Source organism: Thunnus thynnus, chromosome 11 (genome assembly GCF_963924715.1).
Source record: "Thunnus thynnus chromosome 11, fThuThy2.1, whole genome shotgun sequence".
NCBI classification, from domain to species: Eukaryota; Metazoa; Chordata; class Actinopteri; order Scombriformes; family Scombridae; genus Thunnus; species Thunnus thynnus.
In genome coordinates this window covers 33,489,324-33,516,291 of record NC_089527.1, presented here as the reverse complement: position 1 = coordinate 33,516,291, position 26,968 = coordinate 33,489,324, and the positions used below count along the sequence as shown (strand labels likewise).

The 26,968-nt window shown below is 37.8% G+C and overlaps 1 protein-coding gene across 3 annotated transcripts in view; it reads right to left on the bottom strand.

The window, feature by feature from the left end:
* Nucleotides 1-4,158: 4,158 nt before the first annotated feature.
* lypd6 (LY6/PLAUR domain containing 6) overlaps nt 4,159-26,968 on the bottom strand; it is a 64,057-nt gene continuing 41,247 nt past the window's right edge. For 2 of the 3 annotated variants that reach the window (XM_067604561.1, XM_067604562.1), the window contains exons 2-5: nt 24,949-25,125; nt 12,595-12,693; nt 6,754-6,884; nt 4,159-5,769 (exon numbers count right to left, since the gene is read on the bottom strand). In XM_067604561.1, coding sequence (XP_067460662.1) covers nt 5,596-5,769; nt 6,754-6,884; nt 12,595-12,693; nt 24,949-25,066 — 522 coding nt within the window. In that variant the 5' untranslated portion in view covers nt 25,067-25,125 and the 3' untranslated portion in view covers nt 4,159-5,595. The remainder of the gene's footprint in view (nt 5,770-6,753; nt 6,885-12,594; nt 12,694-24,948; nt 25,126-26,968) is intronic. The other variant, XM_067604563.1, reaches the window with a different exon arrangement.

Below are 26,968 nucleotides of genomic sequence, written 5' to 3'. Positions count from 1 at the left end.
TGAAAAGAGAACATAAAATGTAGGTAGTGTTGTCCAAACCCATCAAACAAATTGATGAGGTTTCACTATGATATAAAGTCTCTCTGCATTTGTCCAAGGAAAGGGTCATTTAATCCAGTATCCTCTGAAACTTGGGTTGATAAAGTATGTAGCTGCATTAGTGTCATAAATGGTGAGGTCACTGAGGTCTACTGACCAATGCATTCTGGCTGTCCCGAAATCTAGGCTTAAAACCAAAGGTGACCATGCTTTTGCAGTTGTGGCGCCCACCCCCTGGAACCGTCTTCCCCTTGTTATAAGAAATGCAGAGTCTGTTGATAGTTTTAAGAAGCTGTTAAAAACTCAGCTGTTTCGTAAGCACTTTGTCCTGTAAAGTGTGATTGCTCTCTGTGTTGCTTTTATTGTTGTATCTGACTTCTGTGTCAGCCCTGTGTTTTATGGTTTTATTGTTTTTATATTGATATTTCCTGCTTTTGACTTTTTATTTTATTTTCTTTGAATTAAATTGAATTGAATTTTTCTCTCAATTGTTTGCATTGTACAGCACCTTGTAACTCTTGTAACTGTTTTGAAAGATGCTTTATAATTTTACTGCTTTATAAGTTTACTTACTTACTTTCCATTACGCTGGAATAAATCACTTTTTTTAAGTCACTGACAAGTCTCTGCGTCTGCCTCCTGTCACATTTCTTGGCACTCTGGCTAATATCCCTCACGTGGTGAAATTATGTCCCTGTTTTCCAGTGATACTGTAATATAGTGAGGTTAATGAGACAGATTTGCTAGTGTAAACTCTGCAGCTTGGTCCCAAATAAAATAAAGCCCAGATACAAAACAAGGTGTGGACCTTAACTGTCGTCATAAGTAGCCTACCATTATCTGTTTTCTTTTCCCCCATAAGAATAAGATAGAGGTCGATAACATCCTCCTCCAGGAAACTCTTATCTGAAAATACAGCTGCCTCTGCCCATTAAGCAGACAAACACTGTTCATATGAATCACTCAGAAGTCAGCAGGTAGAATAAACTAGCAGATTTATTGACTCCATGCTCAGTGTATCGCATGGAAAGTCAATGGAAAATTACTGATTATAGCAAACACAAGTATAACATACAACATGACATGAATAATATTAATTGATGCTCACATTTAAAAAACTCATTTGGAACATGAAAAGTGAAGGTTTCACATACATAAATAATACATACTCATATACAGCATATATATGTGTATATATATATACATATATATATATATATATATATATATACATATATATATATATATATATATATATATATGTATATATATATATTTACATACAAGTGGCACATATTAATAACAAGCAGCTGGCACAAAATAGCATGCAACACAGATTGATTTTCAAAGTAACACTAATACGTTTATGCACTAGTGCTACTTTCACATCCTTTGTACAAAAGTTTGCCAGAAGCCAGTAAAGGCAACTTGTGAAACATCTTTTAGCTTAGAGTTAATACAAAAGCCTGAACCTGTTAAATATTGCCTGATACAATAAGATGTATCAGGTATTAGCCCTTGAACTACTCTGGCAGACTGTTGACAGAACAAACTGGACAATTTTTAAAACAATGTGTCTATCAATCATAATGATAAACCGTTTTCCTCTGGAATCCTGGTTTGAACAAAGTGAGATGAGAAAAAGAGAGTGTGCGAGACAGTGACAGTGAAACAGTGAGAAGGGAAGTGGGCAGCCTCCTCTGTGTCTTGGGCCACCAGCCTAAACAAATTTCAAAGCCTCCAGCACAATAACACTGTAAATGCAGATACAGCATTTTCTCACTAGCATACCGCTGAGTGATGGATGAGAGATTTGTCATGTGTATTCCAAACACAGAACTCTGGGACTGCAGTGGAAAACATTAAGGGCTCTAATTTTATGAATTAAAGGTGTAAAGCACTCATTCCATATCCTCTGGTCCATAGCATGGGTTGGTGTTTGAGATATGTGAGTGCAGGTGCAGTATAATTATAATATGTAATACTTTAACAGAAAAGTACTTACAACATTTAGGAATGGAAGCGTCTCCTAAGAAAACAGCTATTTAGTGGCTAGAATGTAGCTTATTCTAAACCAAGCACATGTAACTTTTGCTGGACAGCCACAAGTGGTAATTACAGATTTACAGGTATTAATGAAGAAAATCCATAAAATCCTCTCTCTAGCTCAATGTCACACAGCAGTAGCCTATCTAAAGTTTGCTAGCATTAGCCATCATGAGCAACTGGTTATACCAGACTAAGGCTGTTGCTTGCTTATGAATTCAACTTTCCAAGAAGACGGTTATTTCTTTTTTCATAATGTACATAGTCTAGTTTTAAGGTAGACAATGCCAAAGTAATATGAAGTTAACACAGTTGGTTAACATTTTTACAGAGATGCTGACATAGCTCTTTCAGTTGTTCTCTGTTTATCATGAGGCATATGACAATCACAGCTACACTTTCATAGAGACAGGCAGAGCCACAGTAACAGCCTACAGTAGTGGCCCCTGGAATTCTAAAATTAGGGCACAAATGAGTTGTGAGATGAAAATGATGGTGGTGCTGGAAGAAAAGGTCAGGACTAATCCTCCGGTGATTGAGGATATCTATCAATTTAATGGAAATTCAGTCATTCTTTTTCAATGAACCAAAGAATTGATAAAGGGGAAATTTTGATCTGATGGTGGTCCTATGACAAAGGTCACAGGAATATGTGCTTTCTGGCTTTGAACAAATACATTTATGCAATTATATGCATAGGAATTAAGGTCCTGATGAGTTTTAAAAGTAAACACAACAGACTAAATTATGATTTGAATTGTGGGAATTCTGTCAGCATTATGAAAATGAAAATGATTTAATTACATATTTAAGTTAAGAAAGATTGGTGACAACTTGATAATCAAGAGGGGTTTGTCCATCATGGGTTGCTATCAAGTAATGTCATGGACAGCTGTCATATCATTGGTTGCCCATTGAAAGGTCACTGACAAACAAGGTTGAATTTGAAATTGCTTTGACTTTGAGTGGCAGTGCAGTAATATCTGAGCATGCCCATGCTAGCGCTGCCACAACAGCAAGTGTACACTGAAAAGTGGCCACTAAAATTTGACTATGTATATTGTGTTACTCGACATAAAGAGGTAATGTTACAATAAATGATGCTGGTTTTTGAGATGTATATACACCTGGTACTATTTTAAAGCAGAAATTGTCAGCGTGATCACAATCATGAAAACTTAAATGGTAGCTTGTAAAAATATGATTTCTGTTATGTGTTTAATGCTTAAATTCTTTCAGCATCTGTGCATTGATTACACAATAGCTCTATAGTGTTTTAGCAGGGTTTTTTTATGTTGTTGTTCCATGCTAGTACATGATAGCAGAAGTTGCATGTTTGCCCCTTAGGGAGGTGAGTGACCAAGGCAATGGAAATTGCAAAAAAAAATTTTTATGTAGACACGGAAAAAGAGGGTCTAGTTTAATTCTAAATATGCTGCACATTGGAATAGAATGTATTGTATTTCTTAATCATAATACTAATGTTTGAATAAGTGAGACTGTCCTCCAAAGAAAAACAACAGGATCAGTCATTTACTTTCAATTGGCAGCGCCCTCTAGCAGCCATAGTAAATATGACACAGACAGATATACTTTTCAACAGTGATTTGTAATAGTTTTGGATGGCACAACCTAAAACCTGCTGACAGGGGCTTCAGATCAGAGAATGTGTGTCATTCTGGAGTGCATGGACTTGCACCACATTTTGTTGTTTAAATGTTAAGTCTTGTTACACAATTTGTCAAATTAACGGTTAGTATTGTTCTCATGAGTATATGAACTTTCTACAACAACAGCTCTGCATCATGGCCCTTGATGTTTCACATCAACATCTGTAACCTACAGCTAACATTTCATACTTCCACTTTTTTCACAAGAACAGTTGATATAAAAATAAATACTATGTATATGTATATATGCATTCAGTGACATACATCATGGATTATAGACTCACACATGCAACATCAAATCCTAAATACTTAAAAAAGACTATATACTTGCATGGACAATGTTCTTCAGTTCTTCCATTACCAGTCTTTAAAGCTGCATTAGTGATTTTTTGCCAGTATGGGGCAGAAGAAATCCAAAAGAAGCTGACAGACACACAGCACTGACATATTATTGCATTGTAAAGTTGGTTAATAATTCTCTGTGGATTCGTCACAACGAGCCTTTTGATCCAATTCTGATATAACAAGTGTTGAGTTATGAGTTATATATGCAGCTGCATGCCACATTTACACTCTGTTTAGACAGGCTTTACTGATTAAGGTCAGTAGGGTCATTTTAAAGCAAGACTATGTAACCTTTAAACAGTGGCTCATTTTATTTCCCAAGATTCTCTTGAGTCAATTGCTTTAATGACATAATTATTAGGTGTCCTAATACAGTATGCAGAAAACAACAAACATGTGGGTGTGCTGTGTATACTTCTAATTTTACTTTGGTGATAAAACCATTTAAATGTTTACCTGCATACCTGCTGAAATGTATGTCAACAGTAGAACAAGTGTAGAAGAGTCATTGTCAGTGAGCTGACTCAGTAATGTCAATTACATATTAATATTAAGTATCAAAAGCTGGCCATACCAGGCCACGTAAAGCTGTAGCAGTTAAACTTCTATATAGTATATATACTATATATAACTCCTGTATTTGACTGAGCAAGAGCATGGTTTAATACTTTGAATGTGAATGATTTTAACATTTCATTTACAAGGAGAAAAAAGTGTAATTTCCTCTTTCAACGCTGACATAGTCTTGATTTAATATTGCATGTGCTATTGCAGTAGCCACAATTTTAACCATAACAGCATTTTTTTTACTGTATTTTACCTTTTACCTCAATAAATGATTAATAAAAATAATTTATATTCCTTGTAGCATTGGTGGAAATCTTTGTCTTTCTACTTTTCTGCCAACGTTCAGCCCATTAATACCTTGGGCCTTAACAAGTATCTTGTAGGAAGACAGCAGAAAATGAAATGAGTCAAAATAAAGTACTTCCATGTATCAGAAGATTGATCGGTTAACTTGTAACTATTATTTCCTCATGGATCATTTCCTGTTAAATAGAAAATGATGTTCTAACTTTTGTTGCAAAGAGGTACCAACTTTTCTGTATTTTGCCAAGCACCTTCTACCGATCTTCTACATTGTGACAGTAATATATTTGGAACAACATTATTTATGACTGCCGTCTGGCTGGTTGGACAAACATGTAGCAACACAAAAAGTGTAGTAAATAAAATCATTCTTTAGGTAACAAACTAAACAACATGTTAAGATGTTTTATTCCCCATGGTCAACAGTGATAATCTCATCTATTAAAGTCACTACACTGTGCAATGTTAAGTGCCTATTCTTTTGATAACAGATTTCAAATGTGTTTGGACCTGACAGGAAAAGAAACTGTCCAAACTGTCTTATGTCGGAGTACAATCCAAGTGGTTCACTGACACGCTATAACTTTCCAGTATACCTTGATGAAGTTGACTGTGCCTTCACTTTTCAAACGCCACTTGAGACAATGAAGGAACCAATGATGAGAGAAAAAGTTAGTGCGTAGCTTTGTAAAAGTCCAACAGTGTTGCTGAGTGGTGAGGTGGTGGTTAAGATGGCATCTGTTTCATTCCATGGTACTGGTAGGTTACAGATATTTCCCTCACAGCAGGCTATGCAAACCTTGACAGAGAGACACACATTAAAAACAATATGAGATCTCAATTAGTGAACGATTTAATCTCAGATCATCATATTGATTTATTTTGTCTTACTGAAACCTAGCTGTGTCATGAAGAATATTTCAGCCTAAATGAATCCACTCCCCCCAGTCATATTAATACTCATATTTCTCGAGACACTGGCCGAGGAGGTGGAGTTGCAACCCTTTTCAACTCAAGCCTAATCATCTACCCTAGATCTAAATTCAATCATAACTCATTCAAAAGCCTTGTTCTTAGTCTCTCTCAGCCAACCTGGAAAACTTTACAGCCAGTTCTATGTGTTATAATGTACCGTTTTATCAAACTTAGTCCTTAGTACAGATAAAGTAATTATAGTGGGTGATGTTAATATTCATGTGGATGTTGATAATGATTGTCTTGGCACTACGTTGATCTCATTATTAGACTCAATTGGCTTCTCTCAGTGTGTAAATAATCCCACTCACTGTTTTAACCAGACCCTAGACCTTGTTCTGACTTATGGAATTGAAATTGAACCTTTAATAATTTTTCCACAAAATCCTATTTTATCAGACCATTACTTAATAACTTTTGAATTCCTATCACTGGATTACACGCCATCAGACAAAAATGTCTTCATTAGATGTCTATCTGATAGTGCTGTAGCTAAATTTACGGAAGCAATTCCATCAGTACTGAATTCAATGCCATGTCTCAATACTACAGAGGACTCTTATGTTAACTTTAGTCCCTCCCAAACTGATAATCTTGTTGATAGTGCTGCAGGCTCATTAAGAATAACACTCGACTCCATCGCCCCTTTAAGAAGGATGATAATAAAACATAAGAGGTTAGTTCCATGGTATAACTCCCAAACCTGCAAACTAAAGCAAATATCGTGAAAATTTGAAAGGATATGGCGTTCCACCAAAGTGGAAGAATCTAATATTCTTGGCTTGTACAGATTTTCCCGGCACCCCACCTTGTTTCCTTCATGATCCATTTCAGTGCATCCTGCCGAAAGACAGTCCTCCAGGGCCACACAGCGTTTAGTCACAGATACACTGTCTCCCTCCACATCTATTGTGTGGCGTGTGTAGCAGTATTTGGCCTCTGAAAAAAATGGAAATTCAGCTTCAAACATTTGCAGAGATAACCACAACACTTGGAGTTATACCTACAGGAGTATAAGAGTAGTAGTTCTGAGATTGCTTCTCTTAACCCCCCCTTCTCTAATACTCCCCTGTGGAATTTGAGCTGGACTGTGTTGAATTAGTCACATACAATCTAAAAAGCTCCATGTCCTCAGTGTCAATGTGGTGATGTGGAAAACCACAAAAAACATGGAAATAGTTAGTTAGCCTATACAACATTATACTGGTTGAGCTCTCTATCTCAAACTAAGATTGATATTTTTTCAAGCAAAGAATGTTCTTTTATGAGTGAAGCCAGCAGGTACTTGGTCACTGCTGGACAGATTTATAGCTTTTTCTTAATGACTAGGACACACGGACTAGCTTTGATTAGTTCCTGTAGAGCATTAATCTGAGGTAAACTCAACTGTAATCATTGGAGGCTACTGTAAATTGAGGGGCTGTATGCTTAAGTCTTCATAGCTCAGAGAAACATCAAGCAGCCAGCAGCATTCATAAACGTAATGATATAGAATCTTCTGGGTAGCAAGAATGTCAAATCCAAATAAAAATGTGTACAATGTGTGCACTGTGCAATGTACTGACACAAACACCACGGGGTACCACTGATGGCGCTATGTGGTGCTCTATTAGTGTATAACGGCAAACATATACGTGCACTTGCACAGGGTGATGTGGTACAAATTCCTGTTGACAGTTTTACACTATTCCACTGACCCAACACCTTAAATAACTAGCCAGCAAAAAGCAGGAACACATAAGAATGCCAACAGTGAAACTTCTTTTACAAGAAAACTCCAGTGTACCAAAGCCAGACTGTACATTTTGCTGAACAGTATCCACTCTGGCCACAAAAGACAAGTGTGGTAAAGTGGTAGATGCTGAAACATTGTACAACCGTAGTACAAGTAGAGAAGATGAAGTCAATGAAATGATGAAATGACTGTACAGTAGTAGTTGACAGTTGTCAGTTATAACAGTATCTAAAGTTTGCAAATGTAACCCAGATTACATCTAGACCAATAAATAGGCATACATAGCAATTGAAAACAATACATAAATACATGCAAATAAATCATCCCTGACAATAAATAATCTGTCTTAAAAATATATTAAAATCATATAGTGTTGATTTCATATGTGATATAATACATTTTAAAGGATGGGTTCACAATTTTTCAAGTGTGTCTTAAAACAACAGCCAGTTGCCCATATGGACATTGAAACATGTTTTTCTTGCTGTAATCATTCCTCCTGTTCATACTGACCATTAGATAATCCCTTCATAATGCACTTACGATGTGAGTGATGGGGGACAGAAATGTGCAAAAATGTATTTAAAGGTTTGTCTGAAGCTAATACGACATGTCAGCTGTCCAAATGAGTCAAATAAAGCAGATATCTTTCAATGTTACAGTCTTCTTAGTGCCAAACTCCATCTTTTTGTTACTATACTTCCACTGCAGCTCAACAGGGAAACACTGTCTGAGGAAACAAAGACGGAATTTGATGCTAAAAAGGCTTTAAATATGACAGATATCTGCTTGATATTACTAACTCAGACTGCTGAAACCTCATAGAGACAGACAGAGAGCACTTTTCACAGCTGATAGGGCGAGTACAGTTTATTCTTATACAGTCAGGTACTGAAAATAATGGACAAAAAGCCTGTCCAGATATATACAAAGACAAGACAGTAACAGAGTAACTAGGATATGGGGGTAGATTTATTTCATAATGATTTGTGTGAACAGATCCGCAACACCTTCCACACATACAAAAAAGATTTGTAAACTCACAAAAATATTTTCGGATCGCACGTGATTACCTGCTGACAGCGTCATTTCCAAATTTCAAAGTAAGAGCACGCAGTCTTTCTATGAGCTATTTTTTATTTTTGTTTTTTTAATAATCAGTGATAAGTAACGTGCATTCATTGTTTTATGTTAATGTCATGCAGTGATTATTAGTGTGTGTTTATTTATTCTATGTATATTATCTAGCTCACACTTTCGTAGACATCTCTGTTTGAGTATGAAAGGCACGAGGATGCTTGTGGGCAACGTTCAGTTCTCTAAAGCGGTGGCTTAGCTGCTTCTTCAGTTGGCAATTATATACATATATAAATATACATATATAATATACAACAAATAAACACATACATGCACAACTGCATGCTCTTACTTTGAAATGCGGAAATGATGTCATCAGCAGGCGATCACATACTATCCAAAAATGGCCGAGTGATACGAGTGAATTTTCGTTTGGACCTGTGGAAAATTTGTTTCAAAACTCTGTGTGTGTAGAAAGCAAATCCACAAGCGTAGAACTGAGATCCACAAATGTTTTTTCGATTCACAAATAAAAACTGAGTTCACAAATGCCTGTTGGAAAGTTTTAAATATTAGGAAGATATTCACAAATGCTTTTAATTTATTTGCAAATTAATTTAATGTATTCACAGATATTTTTTATTTCTGAAATTTGTTTATGTATTTGCAGATCTGTTTTATATTTGCAAAATATTTTTGTGAGTTTACAAATCTTTTTTTGTATTTGTGGAAAGTGTTTTATATTTACAGATTACACATTTACACCAAGCGGCAACCTCTGGGGCTGTAAAATGAAGCCAATGCGGAAGTGCTAAAAACTGCAGTTCCTTGAATGGCCACTTGAGGCTCCAAAAGCGAGTCAATCCCCATAGACCCCCATGTTAAAATGTCCAATTTTACAGCAGAAATAAACATGTTTACAGCCTGGTACAAAAAACGGTTTTGGTCTCTATAGCTAATTTCCCCTTTCATAACAACTGTACGGGGGGTGAATTTTTTTTATAACTCACCCGTTTAAATTTCATTAAGCCGTAAAGTAATGCATAATGAAGGACATGGCTGCTTTGAGTGACACGTCCGCCAGCCACTAGGTGGCTTGTTTCAGCCATTCGGCCTGCCTCTTTGCCCATTTTTGATTGGCTGGGAGTTAGGCAGCGTCATGCACTGCCAAGATGGAGACGGCCGGAGCGGCTCACTTTGAGCTTCAAAACCACTCGGGTGACGTCACTGTAACTACGTCCATATTTTTATACAGTCTATGATTTACACACAGATTGTCGATCTGTTTACACAAATCACTATGAAACAAATCTATCTCCATACTAGGAGCATGGGGAATGGGGAATGGCAACTGTAAAAATACAACATTGTAGATCTAAATTTGGACAATCAGCCTGCTCCATAAAGGGCTGTCAACTTTGGAGCACATTACCAACTGAAATCAAATTAATTCCAGATATATAATCTTTTACTACAAAGGTTAAGTGCTGGCTAAAAGCAAACCAGAGCTGTACCCATTTTTAGCTAATTGTATTGTATTGTTAAAGCTATAATATATAACTATTCCGCATTAAAATTTCTGAAAACAACTGGACCTATGTTATATATTTTGTTGAGTTGTGTACTTACATTATCCCAAATATTTCCAACAATTTTTAAAAACAGGGAAATCCTAATTTTAATCAAGGTAACTGTCTGTTTTATTTGGTCACCTGTCAATGGTGTCATACCCCTCTACCGAAGAGTATATGCACAAAAGATACATGTGTCGACACTGTGGTTGTCTGCCACAAAGTGTATATGCAGACAAGACAATACATCGGCATTGTGGTTGTCTGCAAGAAACTGTCTTAAATTGACTTTTATTCAGCCGTATTATTAAGCCGTATTTTTACGATAAACTTTTTAGGTCTTGGTCATTTTTGAATATATCTTTTAACTGGATGAAGGATTTTAGTCATTGGACGTCTGGATCTTAAGTTATCATAGAAATAAGCTGAGCGAATGTTAGCAGCAGCTCGGCTGACAGCCCCTCTCAGACGTCCTCTGTCTGCCAAACGGCGTCGGAGAAACACTGATTTTTTTTACATGAAACTGCTTTATTCAGTGTTTTTACCCGTTTTAATCCCTGTGCACGCTTGTTATTGAGAGGAGGAGACCTCTGTGGATAATTTGGCTCCCAGTAAAAACCTGCTAAACATCTGGATCTTAAGTTGTCAGAGAAACAAGCTGAGCAAACGTTAGCAGCAGCTCGGCTCGCAGCCCCTCCAGACGTCCTGTGTCCACCAAACAGCGTTGGAGAAACACTGATTTTTTATTTTTTTTTTTACATGAAACTGCTTTATTCAGTGTTTTTACCTGTTTTAATCACGGGTTCTGTTTGTTTTGGAGAGGAGGGGACCACTGCGGATAATTCAGCTCCCAGTAAAAACATCCTGAACAATGAACACCGAAGTAATCCTAACCTGGAGAAGCTGGTTGTTTAAAAATTAAGGAAACAACTCCCATCATCCCTTGCTTCTTCACATCATCAATCTTTTTGTTATTGTTTTGACTGAGAGTCCTAGTGGCAGACTTTACATATTGTGCATTTAATTGTTTTGTTTTTTTCAAACTGTACATCACAAACAATAGTTTTTAGTATGTGTATTTCATCTACATCTGTAGTGTATTGTGGTTTTATGATAATGAAAGCTGTATGTTTTAATTACACTGTACATGTAAAGCCCAACTAGGTACAAAAGTTCAAAAATAGCAATAGCTATAAACTCTCTGTGCAGCACATCAGTTTCATGCTCTATATTGGAATTATGTTAAATTGCAATGTCCCTATCAAATAAATAAATTAAAACTTCAAACAGAGTCAAGGAAGTTACACGCACAGACATGCAATCATTTTCCATTCAGGCTCTTTTTACAGATTTTTCAGCGGAATGTATTCTGTGATTTAAACGTCTATTACAAAAACTGCATACCTTTCAATTAAACAGCTGTTCTGTTTTTACTTTCATGTGTGTTCTCTGTAACTAGCAATGCAAAGGTTTTTGAGATGCAGGTTGTCTGTGCAGCTCAGGTTGGGTCTGTCTCTTCCACCACATGGCTCACAGCCCTGTATGCACTTTTGTCTTCTTAAAGGCTCAGTTTTTCAATTCTGCAGCTTAAAAAAACTTAGTTCTGGGTTCTTTACCCTGTTGGTAGTTTATTCCACCACATAGCAGCTTTTAGACATTTTTCTGTTGTTGTTGTTGTTGCAAAGGGAAGTGACAAGGAGGCACCTTCACTCAATACAAAGTCAATGGAGAGCAATGAATTGTTTTCCCCTCCAGGCTGAGCGGGACTTCATTGTGCTCTGTCTCTATATAAGCTTCAGATAAACTTTTAAATGCATTTTTGCACAAAATGACTGTGTGGACACACTGGATTTTAGCCCCTATCTCTTACATTGAAAGCACATTTGAGGGGGATCTTTTAATAGCCAGTATGAACTGGAGGAATGATTACAGCAAGGAAAACCACTTTCACTGTTCAGATGGACACCTGACTGTTGTTTTATTACACACTTGAAAAACTGTGAACCTATCCTTTAAGTGAGGTTCAAAAAATTTGTTGACAATCCTTTTTGTTTGAACACGACCCTTCCTTTAATATCCTCACTCTCCAGCTCCTGGGTTATGCAAACATTAGCAACCATAAGATAATGGCCATATAATATAATATTTTATAATTCAAGAATGTAATACCACTTATCTCAAAAATTACATAGTCTTATTTAAGATATTTTAAAAAAATGTGTGTAGTGCATATTTTACTCCTCAAATGTCGACAGAAGAATCTTACCAAATGGGCAGTACACGTCCGGTGCCCAGCGATTACACTCAAAGTTATCTTGTGAATCTTCACAGGTAAAACACTTGAATCCACCAGGAAATGGAGTGGCTGAAAAAAGAAAAAGTAAACAAAACCTTCTAAACAGACAGCACTATCATACTTGAAACTCAAAATTGGTTTTAAGCTTTGTCAGCAAAAGTTTTTATTGCCTCATATCACAACAGGAATATCAGCTTGTCTTTGATAAACTTGGCTTTGATGTCTGCCATGTGGATGTCGATTGGCAGCTGTGATTGACAATTGGCTCAACTGCTGCTCTCCCTGGCTCCGGGACTCACACTGAGACTATTGTCGCAATATGTCACAAAGTTTAACGTTACTTGATAACTATACTTGCCCTGTTAGTTAGCTAATGTTAGCCCAAGTGTGCAGCGATCAGTGTTCCCAGTAAGTTAGCATTAGCTTAAGTCTGAAGTAGCGGGCATGTTTCCAGAGCGGGAAAGGCAACAACCCGCACTCCTTATATGGAACGTCCTGGTTCCAAACGGAAAAGATGGCGCCTACCATAAGCCGCAACTCTGGGCTTCAAATCGGCTCCAATGCAAACCAACCAGTGACGTCACACCTCACTACGTCCATCTTTGTATAATCTATGGTCTTCACACTTTATTGATCCCCAGGTGAGAATTTATATTTTACAGCAAAACAAGAGACTAAGGGACTGTTCATTATTTATTTATTTATGAGAGGGAGAGGGGTGGTGCAAACAGGGCCAAATAATATTTTAGGCACTGAGGAGGGACTTGTGTTTTTTATTTTGGCTTAAGAGAGGGACATATAATTTTAAATGGTTGCATTTTGTATTTATTTTAAATATATGTTTTCTTTTCAGAATATGTGTTTTACCACTGTATGGTGACGGGACTCACAAAAAGTTTCTGAGGATATAAACCATTCAAACCTGCCTCTTTGGTTTGTGTGAATGTGAGGGGTTAAATGGAAGAAACCCCTTTTGTCAGCTTATCAGAATTTTGTGCCTCTACAGTTGCTGTGAAGAAATGCTGCTTTCAGCTCTGTGATTGGTGATCCAGCTATAATTCTATCTTTCTTTAAAATGGGCGGGCTTTGTTGTTGCTACTTTATGACAAGTTCAGTCGGCTGTGTGCTGTGAATGGGTCCACACAATTACATGCTGTGGTGCACCGAGTTGGCAGAGTCTTCACACCATCTGATAGTTATCGTAAATGGTAAGTGGTAAATGGACAGTCACATTCACCTATTCACACACATTCATACGCTGAATGGGTACAGAGGCTACCATGCAGGGTCCCACCTTGCCCATCAGAGGAAATCTAATCATTCACACACATTCACACACTGATGGCACAGCCATCAGAAGCAATTTGGGATTAAGTATCTTGCCCAAGGACACATCAACATGTGGACTGGAGGAGCTGGGAATCGGACTGCCGATCTTCCGATTAGTGGACAACCCGCTCTACCTCCAGAGCCACAGCCGCCCCCGTAGCTATGCCAGTAGATATGCCAGATCCGCCACCAAATTTCATCAGTGACAGCAGCATTAACATCATCACGACTACATGGCTTACACAAAAACAAACAAGTCAAGGGAGATTGATAAAACAGAGAACTGATGAATGTTATTCTGGCTTACATAAAATCATATTGTGAACATTACAGTCCATACTGGCAATTATTTGTCAGCTCAGAAAGCTACCATAGCTTTTGCCCTGTAGTCCGACATTATTGTTTGTTGTACCGGCACACTGAAATGGAGTGGACCCGGTCACAAGCCAGCAGGGAAAAAAATTATATTCAAGCTGGGGGTAATGGTTAGTGAGGATTATCCATGCCTTTTTCAGGATTAACTTTTAATGGAGTTAATTGGCAAAGGAACTCCTACACCAGAGCTAATTTGGCGCAGAAAACCAAGGCTTTCTTCAACTCCAGGTTTTCGTTTCAAGTAACTTTCGTTAATGCAACCATCAAAGGTAAAAGGGTAAGGGGTTTTTAAAATCTAATAATGGCTGCGGTACCAGCTGATATTATTCTGGCCACTGGCAGAGTCGTAGGCTTATTGAATTTTGCTGGTATGTGTGGTAGGACGACTGGCTGTCATACACTCATATTCTGCTGAAGTGCACACACAGCTTGTGTGATGATGTGATTGTTTATAAGGAGGATTTGCATTTTGCTTAAGAAATTATTTGTTTGTTTTGGTGATAACTCTTACTCCTGGCTGCACTGGCTGGACTATTTTTGTTTCAGAGCTGGAATTGTCATAGGTAACTTTGCAGAAATGTTACTGTAGGAGAGGCAACAGTAAGCTGGACTGGTAGTTTTTTTTCCCCGACAAGGGAAGGGAGGTCAGAGGGCCAAGGTTTAAGTAATGGTTGGAAAAGGTCAGCTTCCTTTTTACTTTTTCCAATCCTACCTAACTTTGGTGTGAATATAATAAAATATGGTTATTTATGGTGGAGGGAGGGTCATGCATCTTCCCCCAGACACTCAGGGAGCCTCAAGGGAAAATATTTGTAGCTCCAGAGAGGGTCAAGATAAAAATAAAAAACAAAGTCATACCCCAGCCATCCCCTCCCTCTAATAAATAACAAACAGTCCCTAAGACATAACAAAACAGATCAATCTGTCAATTGCAATTGATCTGATTTTTATGTGAGTTCCAAGTCAGTCATACAGCATTTCATTTCATTTGTAGGGTGATTTGTGAATTTCCACCGATCAGAATTCTATAGTCATATTTAAGCATATCATATCACCATCTATATATGTAAGAAGAAAGAAAGAGACAATATGATATGACACAATACAATACAACTATATTGTCAGTTTGCAGTGAAATTAACCTCTTTAAGAGGTTTACACACAGATTAAACATACAGTTACACATATGACACTTTTCATAGACATACAAAACACATCAAATGACAATCATACATATCACATCATGTCTTCTGGATTCAGATCTCGGCAGCACACTGATCTTGGTTTAACAACAGGATAGACTGATGCATAAAATAATTCTTCAGTCTGTTGTGTTTAAATTGAGGGACTCTAAATCACCTATTAGAGGGCAAAAGTTGGTATTTTTCGGATTAAAACATGCAAGGAGTCAGAAGAGATACGATTAGCAAGTCTAAGCATGCTCTTGTTGTGAGCTATTTGAAAGGAGTGTGCCACAGGTTGGCCAATAATCTTTGCGCAATTCGGATTTGATGATATAGTTTAGTTTTAAGTTTCACAGGCCGTACTGCAGTATAGCATGAGACTCTGAATAACTTATAACTTATAAAACAAAAATAATCTGGCTACTGGCTCCATAGATCTGAGTCTACAAAGAAAGTAAATGCCTGCTGTATCTTCTTACAAATAAATTCTATATGAAGAGTCCATGATAGGGTGGCATCTTAACATAACATCCAGGTACAGTGGAAACCGCTTATAGTGATAACATCTGTCCAGGTTAAATTGATAAGCAGATGGATATTATAACTAATTTTTTTTTCTTTTTCTTTATTTCTTATACAGATTATCATCTAACTGACATTTTTATGTTTATTACATGAATATAAAGTAATGAAATGGGCAGCTTTGGTACTACCTGAATTTTATTAACTGTTTTAAAATACAGAACAGCTGTTTCAAACGCTTGTTGTTTCGCTGCTGCATCTCATTGGCTTGTTTTTGTCAGTTTGTTATAAGCTTCAAGGAGAATACATTTTTCATCGAGAGACTTTCTTTTTCCCATCATGATTTCAATGTGCACGCAGCACCAGCCTCAGGTAGCCAGCCGGAAGCAGACAGGTGTGTTTAGGCTGCGGGGATGGGGGCCGCAGTGGCCCGCAGCGAGAAAGTTGAACTGGAATCAACTTTTGGAGAAACGCAACCCATAATGCTGTGGTGGCCAATCACAGCACGCCATCAGACTGAATAGAGCTTTAACCCTGCCATGAGGGAGGACAAAAATATTACTAGGAAGAGGGGAAGACATTTCTCTTCATTTGAGAGAAAGAGAGAGAGAAAGCAGTGGTCGAGCAAGCTAGAGAGTGGATGAGGAGAGGGAGCAGTGGTAGCAAGAAAGTTGGTGAATGAGAGGAATAAAACATTATTTTCTGATTGTTTCATGGCAGTTACAAATAAACATGCCCACAACCACACCCCGCATCTCCGCAGGTTTGTGCGGAAGTGTGGGGTGTGGTTGTGGGAATGCCGCAAACTCTGATAATGGTGCCGCAGCCTCTATTGTGTATCATGGGAGTAAAATAGAATTACCGTAGTTTTAAGAGAATTATTGAAACAGCGTTTGTATAGAAATGATTCTGTCCCGGGCTTTTTAATCTATAGAAGAAGTTGATCACTGTAACCGTGATCAGTATCAACGGTTTCCACTGTATTTGTATGAAGAGACTTGCTTAATTTCTACATTGTGGATTGTCACTGGAGGCGACAATCAGGAGGTCATGATAGTCATCTCCATGATCCAAGTCTTGCACAGTATAGAGTCTACAACCTTCTGCTAATTGTGCCGTAGCCTGCTAACCTGCAGCAGTTACATCCTGATTGCTTCAGTGCAGAGTCTGAGCAGAAGAAGGAGAATGTTCATGCAGACCATGTGCTGGGATCAAAAGGCATCACTGTTTGCTTTCCAATTTGGCACTATAGCATCAATCTGATTGGGCCCCCTCCTCCAGACAAAACCTCCTCCCATGTGACAGCTGAAGGTCTGCAGGTCAGACAAAACTTATCTCAGCAAAGCCTGTCAATCAGTGTGATCTCTCTGTGACCAGACTATGACCCCTTCCACCCTGTACTAAAGACTAACAGCTGTAAACTCATGGATATCAGCCCGTATGGCTACCAGGGTGACAACACAACACACATAACTATTTCACTTGCAGGTATGTAGAATGCACAACAAATGACACACATCTGCAGTATCCATACATGGATGGACATGGAGGAAGGTTATGTATGTATTTTTTCTTTTTGTTGACTGTGGGGCAGTGGGATTTTTTTTTTGGCACAGCAGGGAAGGGCCTTTTACATTTTTCTCATCCCAGATTTATATTCTATTTCATCCAATAACTGGTCAGTATGATGGCTTTTGTGTGCACCACGATGTGGTATGGCCACATGCAGAGGACAACAATCCTGTACACCTTATATCTGAGGTGGCGTTCTTTCTGGGTTTATGGAAACTCATTTCTGAAGACCAGACTAATGACTCCTCTAACTAGTTCACGATCTGTAGAAAGCTGGGTTGTAGCAACTCACTGAGTCTTGGAATTTATTAATCCTCTGACAGCTGACATACGGAAATACGGAAACCAGGAATCTAAGGGTTACAATGTTCTAGAAAAAAATCATGTTTACATACCCAGAAAATTATTTTTTTTAAAGGTAAATAAGGTGTTTTGTTTGGATTTCAAAAAGGTCTCATATCTCCAAAAGCTTTTTGGTAAACATGGAAAACAAAAAATTGTTATTAGTGGGTTTTTTTCTCTAAAAACAGCAGTGCCTCCTTTTTAAAGTGTGCTTGTCTGCAACTGAAGAGGAACAGAGAAAACTAAGTTTATGATGCTAAAAGTAGCTTAACAAACAGAGCCTACAGCCATTTTCAGGTAAAACACAGCCTCAGCTGCGCCTCTCCCCCTGTGACTGCGGAAAATTGCATCAAGACTGCATTTGCCCAAGTGCTGGCTTTGTGCCAGCAGGAAGATAGGGCCTTATGTTAGTGTGAGGGCATTAAGTTCAGACTGCCATGTTAAAAGTATCACAGAAATACAGGTCAGACCTGGTAACATTGCTGTCATGACCAACATGTTAAATTTCCATTACATTTATGTAATTAGCTACAGGTCTGAAGGCTGTCACTTTAATAACATCATTAAAGTGGAGGAGATGAACAAAACTTATAAATTCAGCTTTTCTTTTGTACGAAAAAAATACAGGGGTTTGCTTTGTGTAAAAGTAGCAGTTATGATTTAGCAGCAGTAATACTGTATGACTTCATAGTAATTTAGATGGTGACTATGGAATGGAGTTGACTAAAGACATCAAAAGGGTGAAAGAAAAAAATAAAGAAACATTTTGTCTGAATCACAGAGACAGCCAAAAGACAGTCATTAATCAGCTTTTTTACACAGATGTATGTCCAGCATTCCAGTTAACCAATAAATAAACATGAACATGAACTAATAAACTCAAGATAAATGTCTGGTCTGGCTGACTATGAATGAAATACTGGACTATGAATAATAACAAAGGTGAAAAACTGTTTCATAAAATAGTTAAGCAAATATCTGTGGTAAAAACAAAACAAAAAACAAAACATGTTCTTCAGCTAGAGGGAGTACACTTATCTCTTCTTAATGGGATACATCAATAAAGAGTCCTGTTTTTTTTACTCAGGACCTCTAACATCCTATATGACACTTTGCTGTCCAATGTCCAGAGATGTCAAACTCTGTGTTCTCTGCAGAGCCATCAGGGTCCATCAAGGGGGCACAGGTCCACAGACAGAAAAACACAGGTCAGATTAACTGTAATGCAATGCAAGGATTCCACATACCATACTTCAAAGTAATAGACCCAGGCTCTGACTGAGACTGTGTGTGTGTGTGTGTGTGTGTGTGTGTGTGTTTGTGTTAGGACTGCAGGGAATGCAGAAAGCTGCACTAGCTGCAGTTTATTCTGCCTCATACACAGACACCCTGAGAGCTCCTAGCTGCCAGTCACCACTGAACAAAGACTATGTCTAATTTCTTAAACTTATGAATCACAAACAGTGTGTGAGTATGACATAGAGACTGGAGACAGAGACAGAGTGAGCTCTCCATGGGGCCCATTACAGGAGTCTTATAATAACAGTGCTTCTCTAATGGCAGCTAATATCAGAGGTTGAAAGTGAAGGAATTGGTCAAATGTTGGGTCATGGCCCCCCAGGGATCAGACAGCGCTAACACAGGCAGCACGCCAGTCCCCACTAAAACTATTGTGTTGTAGATTCTGCCTACAAGGGGCAAGTCATGTCACAACACATGGTAAAACATACCACACACATACAGTGCCAACAAATTCATATGTACACACACACACTAATAACATAACAAACATAAAAATGAGTGAAACTTTTCACAGACAACTGAAAAACCTCTTGCATTCACACTTGTGAAACCACGCAATAACACTTGTCACATCATGCACATACACCAGTAAGATCATGCATGTAGCAGTGAAAGATTCACACAGTGATTCACCACTTTGATCCCTTGGCTGTTTTGCTTGGTTTTCACTCTTTATTGATAATTATATGTATTAGCTAACCATGTGATTTTGTTAATTTCAGAATAAGTCTATTTCCACAGGTTTCCAACACACATTAATGGATAGAGGAGAGTGTCAAGGGGCATAAGCAGTGTGCAAAATACAGGAACCTTCAATTAGCATGCAGGATCCACTGAAAAGAACAAAATATATATTTTGGGGGGTAAAATTAAGCTAACTATTTTGTTTTTGCCTATATTCTAAATTTGCAATTAATTTGCATATAGAAATGTTTCAAGATGAGGAGCAGCACAGAAAACTTGACAGCTTGTCTACACAGAAAGTTTTTCAGCTGTGTTTTTCAGCCATCTGTCTGACGGAAGAGATACGCTCCTATTGTAATCAACACAGCAGCTACAAAGCTGCATATTGCCTTTCTATTCACTCGTGCTTTATGTGTGAAACTTCTACCCAAAGCATATTTTTACACTTCAAGTCTATTTTCTTTTGTTTTGCAAATGGGACTATAGTGATTGTATGAAATATAAATTAGGGTCATATGTATTGTATCTGCGTATCACCATATGTGAATGTGTGAAAACATTTTGTATGAACACATTCAAATGTGTGAATATAAAACAAACAACAAAAAAAACGTGAAAACTTTTGATCAAATTAATTCAAATATTTTAATGTGTAAAAAATATCTGAACAAATAGATTTAATTTTTGAATCTGCAAGGAGATCTGTAGCTGTGCATGACATTTGTGAACAAATGAAAAAGATTGCACAAATAATTTCTAATGTGTGAGTGCATAAAGCAGATTTACACAAAGGTTTGCAGTTACAAAAAAGGTTTGCAGTTGCACATCTATCTGTTTGTGGGTGAAAAAAAGTTCACACAGAACTCAACTGTATGTGTGAATCCAAGTTTACAGCTACAAATCAAATCTACAAGTACAAATCACACCTACAAGTACTACATTTGACGTTTCCTCCTGAATAGCCAATTGGGATGCTCTGAAATGCAGGGGTGTGTCTGCTGAAGGCACTGAAAGCACGCTCCAACTGGACAGCCTCTGAACTTCTAAACTTAACAATGCTCATGCCGAACTCCCATATGAAAATACACATTTTAAAATAGGCCTTTTTTTTTTTAGGTGTGGGACAAGCAACATAGATATTTTAAAAATAAAGTAATGTTGGGAGCCACTGTTTGATTTGGCACCCATTTTGTAGGTAAATGTGGGCTTATTTCAGTAAAAATGTAAATTAAATGACTAGTTAATCCGCAATCCATCATCAATCATTGTTATGTTAAATTGTGTTGTTTTCCCAAAGGAATTCAGTGTTAAATGTACAATATGTAATTTCTGCCACTAGGGGTCTCTCAATCAAAACAATCACAAAAGAGTGTGATGATGGTGTGAGGTAGCGTGGGATCATGGGAGTTGTTGTCTTCATTGTTAAACAACCAGCTTCTCCAGTATAGGATTACTTCAGTGATCATCATTCAGATTGTTTTTACTGGGAGCCGAATTATCTGCAGAGGTCTCCTCCTCTCCAGAACAAACAGATCCAGTGATTAAAACAGGTAAAAACACTGAATAAAGCAGTTTCATGTTAAAAATCAGAGTTTCTCTGACGCTATTCGGTGGACACAGGACGTCCGGTGGGGGCTGTTAGATGAACTGCAATAACAAAAGACAGAGTTTGATGATGTTGTGAAGTAGCAAGGGATGATGGGAGTTGTTTCCATAATTTTTAAACAACCAGCTTCTCCAGGTTAGGATTACTTCGGTGTTCATTGTTCAGGATGTTTTTACTGGGAGCTGAATTATCCGCAGTGGTCCCCTCCTCTCCAAAACAAACAGAACCCGTGATTAAAACAGGTAAAAACACTGAATAAAGCAGTTTCATGTAAAAAAAAAAAAATTCTCTCGTTTCTCCGACGCCGTTTGGCAGACAGAGGACGACTGAGAGGGGCTGCGAGCCGAGCTGCTGCTAACATTCGCTCAGCTTGTTTCTTTGATAACTTAAGATCCAGTCATCCAATGACTAAAATCCTTCATCCAGTTGACAGTTTCAATCAGGCAACCGCAACGTCAATGTATTATTCTGTATGCATATACTCTTTGGTAGAGGCCATTGTAGCAGACAACCACAATGCTGACACATGCATCTTGTGCACATATACTCTTTGGTAGAGGGAGTATGATGCCGTTGACAGGTGACCAAATGAAACAGCTGTTGATTAAAATTACTGATTTCTCTGGGTTTGAAAATTGTTGGAAACATTTTGGATAATGTAAGTACACAACTCAACAAAATATATAACAGCTGTTTTTAGACAGTTTAATGCAGAATAGTTACATATTATAGTTTTAATGTTTCTCTGCTGAAGAGTCTGCTGGCAGCTTCATTTTGGCTGTCAGCCTTGAAGCAAAAGCCTCTCACGCCATGCTTTTTTGGTGAAGTGCTGCCCGGCAAATGCTCTCCCTCTTTTTTTTTTTTCTTCGGACTTCTACAATCCTTTTTTTTTCTTTTTGTACTTTATTTAAGGCTTTCAATTTAACAATGACGAAACCAATTGAGAGGATGTACAAAACGATACCAAAAAAAAAAAAAAAGACAATACCAAGAGGGATACAAACCGGACAAAACAAAAAGGCTACAAGACAGTTTACAAGATAACATATATAGTCTTCCAAAGATGTTGTCACTATGTGTACAAATTAAGTGTAGGATAAGTGATTAACATGAAGACACATATGACAGTGACAGCACAAACGGGAGGCAGAAAGGACCAGACAGTAACCCATGAAAACAATAACATGAGGGAAAAAAAAAAAAAAAATATATATATATATATATATATATATATGTATAAATTTAAATAGATAAATAAAATTTAGGCTTAAAAATAGATATATGTATGTGTGTGTGTGTGTGTGCACGCGTGAGTGTCTGTGTGTGTGTTAGTCGGTAAGATATAGAGGGAAGGGAGGAGATGGGAGGAAAGAGAGGAAGGAAGGAGAAGAAAAAACAAAAAGCTGCAATGTTGTTGTGGGGGGTCTCTGGTTGGGCTTCAGGGTGGAACCAAGATGAGTTAGGACAGAGTTTTATAATTATTATTATTTATTTTTTTTTTTTAAAATTTTTCTTCTCGCCCTCTACACACCTGTCCACCAACCTCATTTTATAATTTGTTTGGATGTCTGTCTGTCTCCTGTTCTCTCCTTCCCTCTCTTCTTTGCTCTTATTGCTCTCTCCTGCTTTAGGCCGCCCCCAGACCTGTAGGAGGTTGCTGGTCTGTTGCAGGTCAGATACCCTCTAGAACAGCCCCCACCCCTATAGGAGGGGTTGGGTCTGAGGAGTAACTTTCTTTTTGAAGGTGGGTTTGATGGGGAACAGGCCCTAGACACTAGGCTGTCCGAACCAGCCAGGACCCCCAAGCCACCATAGCCACCTGGGCCCAGTAAGATGGGGAAATAAAACTTAGGAAAAGATGGATATATGAGCGTGCAAACCAGTTAGTAAATAAAATAAATAAATAAATATATATATATATATATATATATATATATTGCTGTGGAGGGAACATAATGTGTGTGTGTATATATATATACACACACACACACACACACACACACACACACATATATATATATATATATATATGTGTGTGTGTGTGTGTGTGTGTGTATATATATATATACATATATGTGTGTGTGTGTGTGTGTGTGTGTGTGTGTGTGTATATTTGAGTCTAGTTTGCATTGTTAGTTTCTGATTGACACTGTGGGTGTATGTGATGTGCTGTTGTGTGAAGCTTTGTATTTTGTGTTTTGTATGGTGTGTTCTATGTGGGGTTTTTTGTTGTTTTGTTTTGTCTTTTTGTTTTTTGTTTTTTTGCTTTGTACTGTTTGTTGTTGTGTTGTTGTATGTTTTGATTGTAGGGGACAACGGATGCAAATTAGCTTTGAGCTAAACTAAAAATCTCATGTTAAAAATCAAAGTAAGCTCTCTACGGACAAGCGTCATTAACGAATATCTTACTTTGTAAAATGTCCAGTGTAACCGGTAACACCGGTGTTGTCATGAGTTTATTAGTCGGTGGGAAGATTTCCTCATCGTGGCATCCCTCCCACCCAGTCAGTTTGGAGCATGGATCTATAAAGAGAACTGGATACAGCGTCGGAGGCGGGGCCCCGTTCATTCCTATGAAAGTTGCTCAGTGGTGCATGAAGCAAAAAAAAAGTCCCTGGATCTTCCGCATTGTGCGGCCCATAGAGCATGCGCACTAGTGACTTTCGCTGGCTGAGTCGGTTTAGCCCTCCGGCTAACTTGAATGGGGATAAAACAATTCAATCATATGGCTCTTCTAGGCTTCTGAAATGTGATCGGACTGAATGGATTTAATTCTGATAATTAGACAAATCATTTCGTGGGGGTTGTGACGCTCAAAAAAATGTATCTGCTGATTAACAGACCTCTCTTTCACAATGTAAGTCTATGGGAAAAAGTCTTTTTGGGCCAGTGTGCCTCATGTGACGTGGTAATTACACGGTTTGGCCGCTATGTCAAATTTGCTTCAAAGCTTGGTGCTCTTCCTGTATCCAGTTCTCTTTATACATCCATGGTTTGGAGTGGGCTGGCTTGCTCTGTACTCCTGTGATTCAACAAGCCATTCATATTTGATGCCCCTTCTTACATAACATGGGGCAGGGTTAGGCTAAGCCAAGATAAGGGAAAAAAATTTGCCCATATCATGGGGGACCAATTTACAAATCACCTTCCATGTATGTTGTCAAAATACAACTATTAATGTGATTCAATGTGTTATCAATAATATTATCAGTAATGTCATTCACATGTCACTGAATGTAATGTGAAATTTTGGAGAAACATCATTAGGCTGTGTGTCTGCTGACAACTAACACTGTAGTGAGGTAGAGCAAAGAGAAACAGATGCCACACAAGAAAACTCCTCCAGACAAATTTATATACACAACATATTAATAACATGTTATGTGCTGTTGGAAAGTGGACACTTACTTGAGGGGTGGAGGTAGATGATATCTTGTTCAGTAAAGTCTCTGGTGTGGACGGCTTTCAGAAGATCCAGGATGACGGTCAGCACCAGGACCCAGGCCACTGTAGGCCAGTGCTCCATTGCTGGTTACTATGGTTTCACACATGCAGCTTTCTGCTCGATGAATGTCAACCAGATACCTGTGATGTGAAACATGAAAACCAGAAAATCTTTAGGTTATGGCTGAATCATGCATGAATGTAGGCTGAATGTATGCTATATAGTCTTTGTATAGAAATATCGAATAGAGTAATTCATTGGAGTTTTCTGAAGTGAGACCTTGTGCATATTTACAATCTTGATATCCATCTTTGGTGTACCTGGTCATTGTTGTCAAACAGCATAGCAGGCACTATGACTCCTTTCTGTCTCTGTTCAGACATTTTGACTATTGTTGCTCATGCTTAGCACTTACTTACTGTGTAAGGTTTGTAAAAGTATGGCAGAGGTGTTGTATCGGATTGCATTAGATTGCACAGGTGTTTCTAATAAAGTTCTCAGAGAGGGTACAAACTTAATGGCAATAGCCCATTTTGCAAATACTGCCATCTTGGATTTTGATGTGCTGATGACATAGGTGGCAGGATTGATTGTGGGATAGTTTGGGAGCATCACAACAAAAGCAAGTCATCTATGACATATGACTATTACCATCTGTTCTCTCATTGGCAATGAAAAAAACGATTAATACATGTAAATTGCTTCACAATTCTACATATAGAACCTTTAACAAGAAACATCATCGTCAGTCCCATATCACCCCAATTCTTGCCTCCCTTCACTGGTTTCCAGTAAAACATAGAATTGACTTTAAAATTTTACTAATTACGTAGAAGGCCTTGCATGGCCTGGCCCCTGAATATATATATCAGAGTTGTTGAGCCCCTATTCTAGCTGTCAGCCTCTACGATCATCTGATCAAGGCCTTTTATCTGTTCCTCGTTCCTATTTTAAATCCAGAGGTGTCCGTGCTTTAACTGTTGTTGCTCCTAAACTGTGGAACAGCTTTCCCCATTCCGTCAGATCTGCTGAATCTGTGTTTTTTTAAGCAGATGCTGAAAACTGATTTCAATAGGTTAGCCTTTTTATCAATACTCTGTTTGCCTTTAGTTTTGATTATCATAGCTGTGTGCTTATTTCTTGTCTATGTATCAGGCATATGTATGTGTATGTATATGTGTATGTATGTATACTTGCATTTGTATGTGTGTATTTTATCCTATATGTGAAGCACTTTGTAACTGTGTGTTTTAAAAAGTGCTATATAAAGTTATTATATAAAATAATGTGTGTGTGTATATATAATTATTATATATTATAAATTACTGTTATTATATATAAAGTTGTGTTCTATATTTTAGATATAATATAGATATCTCACATTAAAATATATAACATTATCAAGCCTATTTTTATTTTTCTGTTCCATCCAGACCACACAGACCCAAGTGGCGAGTTAATCTCACAAGGTTACACGAGACTGTAATGTAACATCTCTGCGCACCATCATGCCATTTTCATATCTGGATACAGATACAGCAAGACTGCGAGAGAGCATGGCAGAGAGATAAAATGACACTGTATGCCACAACTTTTAAAGGTAAATTAAGTCAACATTTGAAAGGCATGGCATTATTTCATATATATATATATATTTATAAATAAAATGCCACATTTTGCCAGCTAAATTAGCTAATTTATATAATGTGGTCAGGAGACAAACAATGTGCGCTGTTAGGTAACGTTGATGTTAGTCTTCCAAAACCACATTGCACTTTCAAAGTTGAATATGTGATGTGTTTGGAGGAATAGTAAATGATAGCCAGCATTAACTTAGAAGCTATCATTAGCTTACATTAAGTAACATGCGGCTAATGCTAACTTGTTAGCAAGAAGCCTCCACCTTTCACGGCAACTAAGTTAGCTAGATATAATGCTGGTTAATGCTATGCATCCCTTTGTAATGTTGAGCAGATTTCACCA